Genomic DNA, 13,002 nt, shown 5'->3' with positions numbered 1-13,002 from the left:
GATGAATTAAAAGAGTGCAAACAAATATTGAACAGAGGAGAAAAGTGGACAAACTATATTTCTTGACTAGTGCAAATGACATATTGATATGACAGGAAATGAATTTGCAGATTTCTAAGCAAACATAGGCACTATAGCTTTTATTTTGTTGAGATTCGGTTCTTACTTAATAATTTGTATTTTGTTGAAGTTCAGAATTCAATCTGTTTAGATTTTAATAGACCCCTCGGTAATTAGTTTTTAATTTGAATTTAATTCTAGTTTGTGTGATAGAAGTATAAGTTTTACGCAATAAACTCAATTGGCAAACTGATAAAACTCTAATAATTCATTAGTCTCTTTGTATAAAATAGTAAAATCTTTTTATTTAGATGTATTGTATGATTTTGTACGGTATCTTTGAACAAAGTATAGTAAATTACTTATAATGTAACAAATTCACTTCTTTACGATTAATTAACTGTATAATTTAAAAATTAAATTACAAATACGAGTGGGTACCTATGTGATAAATGAAGGCCTCTTTCAGTGCTGGATATTTTTTTGATACATACATTTATTAGGTTGTTGAAGAGTTAATTTTGAATTTCCTATCTATTTTTTTAAATAAGTATATCTTGTTCATTATTGGTCAAATCGGATCATACGATAAAACGTTGTAAGGTGTTAGTTTATAATACAAACACTTTTTCAATAGTATCGGCGGCAAGAAGTGCATGCTGGCTTGGATCCACTCTTGGCCTTTCTTTGCGGTGTGAGCGGTAGGAAGAATTGTTAATGATGGATTTGATCCCATGAATAACTTTGGTGTCCAGAATTTTGACGTACTCATCAGCCTTTATCCTAAAAAGAAATATTTGGGATTAATGGCCTTCCTGTTGTATGCAACCAGACCTAACATCATTACTGAAGCAGTGTGTTTGATAATGTAGATATATTGGTGCTCCTCTGCTACATCTCCAAATGTATCAACTCGATCATTCTGTCTGTTGAAGACATGGTCTACAGTATATATCTTCTCATCAGAAAAAACTTTTCTCTTCTGTTCTATCAACAAAGACGCGGAATACGCCGCAAAGACTTTCCTCCTGTATTTTTTAGAGCCTTGGACACTGCTGATCGGGTCTTGTTCATCTTCCTGGCCCTGTCAGCAATTCAGGAATTCGTAATTTTCTTGAAAGCCGATTTCAGGCGCAGTAATACAAGGAGAGATCTCTCATTCTATAAAGATAATTTGATAACCATCAAATGATTTATTTTGATGTATTTAATATATATTTGTACCTTATGGATACATTAACGGTACAGGGAGGAAATAATATGTTTTGTTTTTTAAAAAGAAAATGTAGAAATCATGTTAAACATATGTGTCCTGTCAACACAATATCAAGATACATTTTTTTAACAAATTTAGTTTAGATTACAGTTGTATTCCTCGACAAATTATAATAAGTAAATATCAATAAATATTTCTGAATACTCCTTTCAAGTCTTCGCAAATTGTACTTAAAGTAGCAAAATTCATCATCACAATGATATATATAAAAATTCATAGATTATATTTGAAATACCATATCCAAGTCATGTTAATTTTGATAAATCACATAAATAAATATAAACTATATTCAATAGTTGTGGGTGTCTCAACTCGTCCTAGAAATATTATTCCAAATTCTATAATTGACAGTAACATTTCAATGAAATATTGCGATGGATAATAACCACTTATAACATTAACAAGATATATTTCCAAAGCCAATAAACATGTTCAAAAAATATTTGGATACGTGCTGTAACGCTATAGTGTCTCCTGTAATCTTTGATGGTTCCCACACAGGGGTCCAGGAGGGCCTTAAGACGCCTCCTGTAGGAAGTGTTTCTTATTTATTCTATGGACATATTGGCCAAGTGTCCGCGTACGGTGACTTTTATTTCTATGATGTGCTCATGCCTAATAGTACGGGCCTGGACTCGACACGCGACCAGAAAGTGTAGTCTAAAGGATTAGTGTCGGTTAAATATGGGATCATATTCCTTTATGTCATAAATTGATGTTATTGCTCAACTATCTTTGAGCAGCTTTGGCAGTGTGAGTAGGAGAGCCGTTTTGTTGCTAAGCCACATTCTCATGGGGGAATCAAAGGTAGGAAGTGACCCCCGAGTTCTACATCTGTATGCTATTTTCATAATAATTTAAAAATATTAAAGAAATAAAATTTTCAAATAAGTGTAATGAAATGCTCAAGGTGGCTAACTTATTTATACCCGTCTCTAAAAACCTCACAAGATCCTCTTAACTTGCTAATAACCTAGTTCTGAGATATAAGCGTCACCCGGTATGACAATGATAGTCAGTAAGTACTTAAGATTTGAATAGAAGTCGGTACGATTGACTTATTTGGCCAACTACCAATTGATGTTTCCTTTCTGTTTTGGAGAAAAGGCTGCATGATACAAAGATGTGAAGTTCAATTAAATTACAAAAGAAAATTTCCAACACCGATTTGGATGCAAACAATGTTCCGTAGCTTGTGATTGAGTTAAGTAAAAGAAGAAATATTCTCATGCTGGCACTTGACAATCTTTTAAAGATATATGAAAAAATTTGCAAAATACTAAGATATTTTATTACAATGCAGAAAGGGTCTAAGCTGACTTTTACTATAATTACTTTGTTGCTTTTTTTCAAAATTTTGATCTCATACTTTTTGCGATACATTTTGTTTGCAAAAACTATATGATGGGTCAAAGTTTTTCTGTTGTAGATCAAAGCTTTGAGGCTATAATATGTGCAAAGTACTCGTTAAATTTTTTAATGACTTGCCATGGTCATTATCAAAAAATGCCATCAAATTAATAACAACTCAAATTATAAAAAAACTTTAACACCCACACTAAAACTAATACTGGGTGGTTAATAAATAGAGCCTCGACCCAATAAATGCACAAACGTAAAATGTATTCATCTCGAACACTTACCCCAGAAGAAGATATCAATGTTCCTCCCTACTAGTACATGACAAACTAATATGTTTAGTAATATACCTACGTAAAATTAATCTTATTTTGACGTAAAATCAAGAAACGAGTCTTAGATTGGTAGTTGGTGGAAGAGCGTTGCAAAAAAAGGTTAATGTGAAAAAGAAAAAAATCAAACCGAAAATAATTCATGCAAATGTCTTGACTTCGTGGTCACAGAAGGGCCTTCAGTACAGGTTAGTAACATCCTCGATATATAGTATGTCAAAGAATTCATGGTGGTCTTTTAAAAGTCTCAAAAAATGACCATAACATGTGAATTTTATCTTCTAAAGGATCTAAATACTTTACAATTTATCGAACTTCATCCTATATATATTTTTAATTCGTTTAGGCATTGCCTCATAGAGGTGATTTAAAGTCTCAGATGAAATTTTTCTCAAGCTTTTTAAATTGATTTTTTAAGTTATCTTTTTCCTGCAAAGAAGTATTGGAATCTTTGCTCTGTGATCGAGTTAAATCTCTAACATCTACGGAGGAGATTATCATAGCCAATTAGTTTTCTATAATTTCCTAGCCATCAGATTGGATCCTTTATTTTACAATAAGATGAGAAAACAACTTCAAAGTGTAGGTAATAATATTACAAACTCATGATATAATATGTGCCTGGAGATAAAAGAGGACTCCTCTTCCTTTAGGCTTGAATAAAACAATCGTGAGATACAAGTACTCAACGGATTTTTATATTATGTAATGTTTAATAATTTTATTGTAGAAAGGGAATTATCTCCATCTTTAGCAACTTATAAATCCCCTATTAATAATTTATGTGAATTTTAATAACTTTAGAAAACTCAATTCTTTTTTTTTATAGTTATTTTGTGTTGTTTTTTAATTTTAAATTTATGTGCATTTTTTCTATTTAATTGTATGAATAGAAAGTAATCATAATAAAAAATGACGGAAGGAACGAGCTCGACTCCAACTTTCCTACAAGAGGTTCAACATAGAATACAATTACTAAAAAGGGAAAAAAAGAATGAGAACGCAAAACAAGCACAAACTTAGTAATTGCCTCGTAATGGACAACGCTTCTATATTATATTAAATAAGATTTTCTTTATAAGTATTTTTAAATTAAGGAACTTAGTATTTTTTTCGTAAAAAGGTTCATGGAACTGAATCAAATATGTTTGAATGGTTTGTTAAACTTTGTGACTCTTAGTAGAAATATAACATATAAAAGTATGACAGAAAGAGTTAAGATTGATAATTTTTACTTTCAACTGTTTTTGGTTTTTTAAAATTCTTTTCTTTATAATATGAGCTTTCTTACAGAGATGGAGATTTGTATATTCAATTTTCAATCTTCAGGAAAAAAGAAATAGTATCAACAAAAATTTCGATTTCATTATATTTTACAACTTCGTATGACAATCAAGATCAATGACCTTTGAAATTGTATTTAAAGATCCTCTCATTACTTGGTCTAGGAAATCATTTAAAAAATTTCTGAAATTAATTTGGTTAAATATGATCAATTTTCTGATCACATCAAAATCTTCAAAGCCAAAAAATATGTCGATAGAATCATTCATTAAGTTTGAGAAGAGCAATTACTTTTACAATCCTATTTGAATTAATTGAAAGGCTATAAAATATCGCAGATATCTCAATGATTTATTGCTTACAAATCAGGACAAAGTTGTTTTATATTAAATTTGAAATATTAATTTATTGTATCAAACATTTGTGATTTTGCCAAAAGCAAGACACTTTTTAATGAAGCAAAAAATGGAAATATTTTTTTTAAGAATACCACGGATAATTGCAGCCTCATATTTTTTGAAACTATCATACAACAATTAATTTAATTGTTCTTTAAACTTAATTAAACAAAGATTTGGAGATTTGAGGATATGAGCAATAATTATTTTATATGTACTGAAAATTGGGAAACTTAAAAAAGGTTATTTTAACTCCTTAGCAATTAATTTTGTCTCAAAATATCACTTATATTTATAAAAATAAATGTTTAATTTTGCGGATCTAAATAAAGAAAGTATAGCATTAAAACTGAAACATTTCCCTTAGGAAAAAACTTTTAATTTAATTTATTTTTTCTGTTTAACTTTCAATTTCCTAACATCACATTTAATAAACAAGCAATATAAGCATGATGATGTTTCGAAGTTAAATATAACTAAGTAAATTATTAGACTAATCGTAATATGTTACTAATATTTTAAAGGCGAAAAGATTAATTTAATTGAAATATTTTTCGTATCCAATGTATTTGATTAGTATTTATTGATTAGATGTAAGTAATATAATCGGCTTATTTTTATAATAATTTGAACTTTTTTTGTCTCTAAATTATTCACTACTTCTTACAAATAGTAAAATAATTGATTTAATTATCTATAAGAAAATTAAAAGTTAAACAAAAAAAAAAAAAAAAATTAAAATCGAACTTTTGTATTAAATCTTTTGAAGTTAAATGTAACGTTTACTTTTTATATTTATAAATCGATTAAAAAAAAATATGAAAAACAAATTAACTTCAATTTAGGATCCAATAATTTACTGGAATTTTGTATGATTAGACACATTGTGTATTCAAGATAATTTAATGAGTAATTTATTTTTAAATTTTGAAAAGTTTTTTATCCATTCTCATTGCCTTAATTTTCATTTTTAATTCATTTAAAAATATGACTCTGAATCGAAATTACAAACAAAAAACGTGATTTAAAAAACAAGGTATAAAGGCCAAATCTACAGCTATGGAATTTTTTTTGGTCATTTTTGTTTTTTATGGCTTAAATAACAATAATAAACATGGATTTTAGCCAGTCTGTGGTAATATTATTGCATAAAATTTTTTTAAATTGTCAGGATTACCATGTTAGTTTTTGGTTGTTGTTTTTTGTTACATACCCATTATACATACGATTTTCATCAGAAAGTATAGCTCATAATTCCTTGAAGAGTTTTCTTGTTTAGTAAACTCGAAAATACTGGAGGAGAAAAATTCAACTCAAGGCATATAACTAGCTTGAACCTTCGATAATACGTTAAGGCAAAGTCAAAACATTACCATTGTCATTCTATGACCAATTTAGACACAAAAATCTTCATTGGAAAACTTGTAATTACTTGTAACACGACAAGAATGGTTTGACAGTTCTCAAACTTTGTCTAAGTCAGTTTTTTTAATTTTCATCAGCAGCAAGTGTCTTCTCACAGGAATGTTTTTTATCTCCATAACAGGACAATTTAATATGTATAAATATCTCTAATCATACTTTGAATATTACATAAGTTTACGTCAAATGCTGTGCCCTTTGTCACTACTGATAGTGCCTGACTAAAGGGAACGTCATAATAAGCGAAGATGCCCTCTTCAAAAACATTCTAAAAACTATCAGGGTAACTGTGTTGGTTTTTGGTTTCTTTTTTTTAACATGCCCAAATTCACGATTTTCATCACAAGTAATATGTTGTTTCTTACAGTTAGTATATTATTTTAAAGCAGGTTACCATATTTATCGTATGTGTACACGTCTAAGTATATATAGACATATACATGTTTAGATAAATAAATATATATGTATAAATGATTTAAGGAAGTGTTTTTTTAGAGCAACTCTTTTCCCGATATAATTTATATTTAGTTATATTTAATATATGGATGTGGTAACCTACCTTTAGGCGTAGTTTTTACAGTCACTGGGACTCTAGAAATACATTTTCAGATGTTTCTATTTTATTTCGTTCACCCTTTTAATCGTTTTTAATAGTGAAAAAATTTGTCAAATTTGAGTGATATCGAAGGATGCCGACCTTGGTTCTAAAGTTTTTGAATAAAATTGTAACTTTCTCCACATTTGCACACAAATGCATTTTTAAACACAAATAAGACGATCAATAAATTAAAATTTCAACGCTAGCAGAGAAGAGAAAAGTGCACCAAATAATGGTTCATTTTGTAAATAAAGTACTTTGTAGTACAAAATAAATTAAATTATCTAATTCATACTTAAAAGGGTTCTTCATGTGACGTCAGCATGGTTGATGTCAGCCATTTTTTTGGGGCTAAACAACCAAGTTTATAAGAATGAAGACCCATTTTTCATTGATATCAAGGATAATAGTGAACTATTGGATGTTAAAATGAGACTAACAATAAAAGGATGTAACCCTTACTTTCTATAATAAATATATTGCCTAATCTTATCATATATTTGACAATTAATTTGATTAATAAATGTTGTTACATTGTTCCAAATCTTATTTCCATATTGTATAAAAAATCAAGTATTACAATGGAGAAAATATGTAATTAAATTTATTCTTATTTTTTTGTTCTTAATCTATCAAAAAAAGTTTAACAAATCTAATCATTTTTCGTACTGATTAGCTGGATTTAATTAAAATATCACTGTTTATCATTGACATCAAGTAGCACAAATGTTTATGTTTGGAAGGGCTTTGTTTTTGGATTTTTTCCCAAAAATTAAAACTTTTAATAAACTGAATAATTTTTCATTCAAAGAAATTCCGAAAGCCAATGCTGCCATTCCTCCTAAATATAATCATGTATATTTATATATATATATATAACCATGCGTAGCAAAATGGTATTTTTTATGTATTATTTAAAATATTGAAGAGTCAGCATTGACATAATGAACTTTTTCTAGAATGGGATCGAAATCATTTTTTTTTTTTTAATCTTCCCATCACGCAATAATTTATAAAGTCACACTAAAACTGTACTTTTTGTGCACTCTCACATATGTACATTTGATAGAAACATTTGTAATTTTATTTCGTACAAGTTATAAATAAAAATATTTTTTTAGTTAGACTTAACAGCCCCTGTATTAGCCCTGCAATAAACCATTACAGATATATGTGTAATGGATAAAAAATCATAATGGTACTACGTTAACAGAAAGTCCATATAATTATAGATATAGGTAAACAAGTTTGTATAATATATCTGGCTCTAGGTAGTTATATCTAGTCAAGCATTTTTTGTATAGCTTCAAAGAAGAATTATTGCGTTAATAAAATGAAAAGAAAATATTTTGTCTTACTTTTTTCATTATGAATAATAAATTAATTTGGTTGTTATTAATTTGTAACACTTTATGTTTTGTTGTACATGCTTGAAATAGGTACATGCATTTATGCATACTCGGTTTGAATGGATATAATGTCTTTAATACATTTCAAGAATATAAATTACATCAATTAAATAATGGCTAGCAATAAAAATGTATTCGTATATGATATGTGTATATACGAAGAATGGGTTTAAAAATAACGCAAGATCCGCCCAAATTAATAATTACAATCCTTAATAAATTCTTTAACTTTAACAGATCATAAAATATATTTATTTACATATATAAGTTTATCCTATTTCACTTATGTAACATGAGCAAAATATGTTTTGTTGGTATGTAAAAATAAAATAAACACAAAATTAACGAGGAAATCCCTTCAATTTAAAGATTGTTTGGGAGGTAAACAGTTTAGCTGCCGTCACGTTATATTAGATCAGCTGCTAGCAGCTATGAGATTAAGGAAATGAACACGAATCACGGATATATAAGCTGGAATTACTCCGACGTCGATCCTCCATTCTACTCCGAGTCCAACAAGGACTTATACATATATCCCGAGCAAATCTTTGTTGCTACTCTTTGTCTTTTCGTAAAACATGTGCTTTATAGATGCTGTACTTTCGAATACATTATTTTTTAAAAGGTACCCCTATCTTTTATTTATAACCGGTAATTCTAGGTCCGACCTATTATGTAACGACAAATGAGCACTTACGTGTAAATAAAATGGTTTAAAGCAAATTTTACGACCATTTACTACTATAACTGATATTCCAAATACATATATTTAAAAAATAATAATGCAATGTAAATATTAGTAGTAATTAGGCTATTAATTAGTTCCAAAATATGTTTTTTTGTTTATTTTCACAGGGTAATTCATGATCCTTTATCAATTTGGAGAAATACATCAAAAATCAATGATTGAATTACTATTTAAGGTTTTTGGATAGCTTGACAAAATAACAAACATATATATCTTTTATATAATGATAATTAATTCTAAAATATTATATAATTTTGATTTCCATTCATGTTACTCCAATTTTATAAGATAAAAAGTTAAAATATTTACTAATATTTGTAGTAATTATTGGAATTGTTCATTAATTAATAATTTCTTCATTTCGTGATGAGGATTGTCATGAGATTGGGTTTGAACTGCAATTAGAACCCTTGTTACACAAATCATGATAATCACCCAATGATTAACTAAATTAAAAAGGAAAAAAAATGATTACAGAAGAGAGTCAATCAATCAATGATGGAGATTCAATGGACAATGCAAATGACTTTATCGTTTGGATCAAATTTGTTAGAGAACTTATGTAGTTTTAATTGCTGTTCAAACCCACTGATGAAGTATCCTCATAATTAAATTACTCAACTGTTTATTAACTAGGGGCATAACTAAGAATTGTCCAAGGTTATTAGATGTCGCTGAAAAGATACTTTTTGTTAGAAAAAATAGGAAGAAACTACCTTATAAATCATTAGTATCAGTCACCGTTTTTCATAAGTACATACATTCTCAAAACATAGATATTTTCTACTTAAGAATGAAAGAATAATTATGAAAGCTTGAAAAAAAAAACTAATATGAAATTTTGGAAAATCATTCATGAGCCAGAGCGTGCTTTTGACTTTAGAGCGATATCTTGTTGAGCCTTAGCTACACACACTCAATACTACATGCGAAAAGCTTGCAAAATAACGATAATATGACTATATTGTTATTTCTTAGATCAAAAATATCTAAATAATCTATAATCAGTGCATCCTGTTTATACGTTCAATGTTTTATGGAAAACACCTGCAATATGCCATTAATATAGCTACATTGCTATTTTATAGACTACAAATATGTTTATTAACATGATTTACATCAAAAGGCACTATATACAGTACACCATGTTGGCACGCTTTATACTACATGCAAAACGCTTGCAAGATTTTATTCATATGACATGCTATGTATTTTAACCTAAATACTTCTAAAATGTCCATCATAAATTGAACGTTATACTCTTTTTGTTTGGTGAACTAAATGTTTTAAATTTTCAAAAACATTGCATTGTATGTTTATTTCTGTATATTGAGTGGGGACCCAAAAGTTGCAAAAAAAAAATAATTACAACTTTATCCTTAACATTTTTCTTTACAAGATTTCATTATGCAACCAAACTACAGCTGAAACAAAACTAAGCAAGTTTTTTTTTAGTGTGTCTCTTTTTTTTCCTTCATTCACACAACAGTGACACCATTACAGAATATAAAATTTGAAGCAGATTGCTGAAAAAAATAAAGTAAAACAACACAAAAATACAATGTAATATAATAATACAACCACAATGACGATACATAAGTGTTACTCTAACCAAAAAGAAATAGATACAAAGGTGGGAGAGATAATAAACTGTACTTTTAATTCTTAATAAGTTTAACAAAAATAAATAGAATTTATAATTACAAATGTTTTCAAATTCTAAATTGTGTATCTATTAAATAATCCAGACCGGATCTCCTTAGAGACATGTTATTGAACGGGTAAATATAAGTGACTTTTTTGAGACTCCAAACTCTTTTATATTCAAATCCTAGGGCGGGAAGTAATTTTCTAAAAATAATGGGTGATGTTAAATTTTTTTTCTAAATTAATAAATTACTATAAAAAAAGATGTAATCTAATGGTCTAGACCAGGGTTTTCCAAACTTTTTCATGCTGGCGCCCCCTTGGCTTCCAAATAAACTTGTAGCGCCCCCCACCCATAGACATTTTTTTTTTTTTTGGGGGAGCTTGATTATTTCTCACACATCGAATGACCTTTTTTAGAAAAGAAATCCTATAAATTTTTTCTTACTATAAAATTTCTCTTAATTACATATTATTCTTTTTTTTTAAATCCATTGAATTTTCATTTCTTATTACTGATTTTTTTTTTTAAATACCCCGATTTTCCGCTTCAACTACCCCCCGGTGGACGCCCCTGCACAAATAACCTTTTCTTCAAAAATTAAAACAACAAATTTATTAATTAAACACCAAATACATTTAAAAAAAAAAATTTACTTTAGTTTTTCACTAAACCTTCTAAAGGGATGGGTGTACTTGGTGTAAGGATATTAGTTTATCCACATCAGGTTGAAACTCACTAAGAAGAAGACGTAGATCCCCACGTTCAGTAATTCTAAGTTTGTTCCTTTGTCTGGAAAGAAGCATAGTAACTACACTGAAGGCCCGTTCTACCAGATATGACGTTGGAAAAGCAATCAAATATATCTTGACCTTGTTCCATAATACTGGATAGAGGTCAGATATTTTTTTTTGTAGCCAAAAATCTTGATAGGATATCTTGAACTTTGAACTTAGTACAATGTCGTTTTTGATTGAAACTAATTCTTCTTCTACCTCTCTTGTTTCCTCACTACTGACTTCTAGTAATGGATTGATAACCCAGTCTGGTATTTTTATCCCTAATATATCCTGATATCTTTCAGTCATGTCTCTTTGCAACTCTTCTATATGAGCACAATACACTTGAAGGTCATCATCAGATATTTTCTTTTCTTTATCCAATTCTCAAAGGCTTGGAAATTGGTAAAGTTCATGACGTGCTAAATTTCGTTTGAATAATTTACACTTAGACAGGAAAGTGGAGATAACAGATTTGACTTTTGTAAGATTGGCATCATTTCCTTGCAGTTGCAAATTAATTTCATTGAATTTTAGGAATATATCTGACAAATAAGCAATATCATTCTAGATTTTTTTTAAATCATGACATAGCCCAATATTAGATTCTTGGAAAAATTCAACAACTGTATCAAACAAAGAATAGAATCGTTTGAGGCAGTTTCCCTTTGATATCCATCTAACTTCTGAGTGTAGCAATAAACGATCAAACTCTTCATCATTATCAATGCAAAGCTGTCGAAACAGTCTGGAATTGAGGGAATGTGCCTTGATATTATTTACTGATGTGATAACAGTATTAATTGATTTGTGAAGTCGACCACTAAGGTGTTTTGCTACCAGATGCTGCCTGTGAATTACACAGTGCACTGTAAGTACACCAGGTACGGCTTTCTTCAAGAAACTGATGAAGCCACGATAACGACCTATCATGGATGGTGCACCATCTGTTGCACAAGCCAGAATATTAGTCAGTGGGATTTTTTTCTCTTTGAAAAAGTTATCAACGATATCAAATACCGACTCTCCTTTAGTGTTTGTTATAAGTTGTCTAGCAAATAACAGTTCTTGTACCAATTTTTCATCTTTGACGAAACGAACATAAGCAAGAAGCAAGGATTCATTTCCTGGTAAAGTGGACTCATCTAATTGCAAACTAAATTCGGTTGCGGCAATAATGTTGCACAATTTATCTTCTACGTTTTCAGCCATTTCATCTATTCTTCTTTGAACTGAATTATTACTGAGAGATATAGATTTCATAATTTGGTCCGGTGACTTATGTACAACAGTGTGCAGAACCTCTCTAACTGCAGGCAGAATAAGCTCCTCCCCAATTGTGTGAGGCTTACCAGATCTAGCAATCATCAAAGATATATTGTATGATGCACGCAAACCGTCAGTGGATTGCTCTGAAGTGCTCGAAAACAGATTTTTAATAGTTTTTTGTGCCTTGAATTTTTCTCAAAGCGACTGGAAATATGCTATATTTTTTTCTGTTTCATCAAAGTGCATTGTTCTCAAATGTTCCGAAAGTCTGGAGGGTTTCATGGCTTCGTTTGAAAACACTTTCTCACACAGCAGACACATAGGTTGATGTTGATTCAGTGGTGCTGATACAAATCCATATTTCAAATATTCTACGCTATACTGCCTACACTTCTTTTTTGCTTGTTGATGGGTTGCCAT

General features: G+C 29.3%; 1 protein-coding gene across 1 annotated transcript; it reads right to left on the bottom strand.

The window, feature by feature from the left end:
• Positions 1–11,880: 11,880 nt before the first annotated feature.
• On the bottom strand, positions 11,881–12,681 carry LOC121128402 (protein FAM200C-like). The gene has a single exon (XM_040723981.1). It carries the CDS (start codon positions 12,679–12,681, stop codon positions 11,881–11,883), a length of 801 nt encoding a protein of 266 aa, XP_040579915.1.
• Between the last annotated feature and the right edge of the window lie 321 nt (positions 12,682–13,002).

Source organism: Lepeophtheirus salmonis, chromosome 13 (genome assembly GCF_016086655.4).
Source record: "Lepeophtheirus salmonis chromosome 13, UVic_Lsal_1.4, whole genome shotgun sequence".
NCBI lineage: Eukaryota > Metazoa > Arthropoda > Copepoda > Siphonostomatoida > Caligidae > Lepeophtheirus > Lepeophtheirus salmonis.
The sequence above is the reverse complement of the archived record's forward strand: the minus strand, read 5'-3'. Positions and strand labels throughout refer to the sequence as shown.

Coding starts and splice junctions, on each gene's coding strand:
- LOC121128402 (XM_040723981.1), bottom strand. CDS start 12,681: ATGATTGCTAGATCTGGTAAGCCTCACACAATTGGGGAGGAGCTTATT.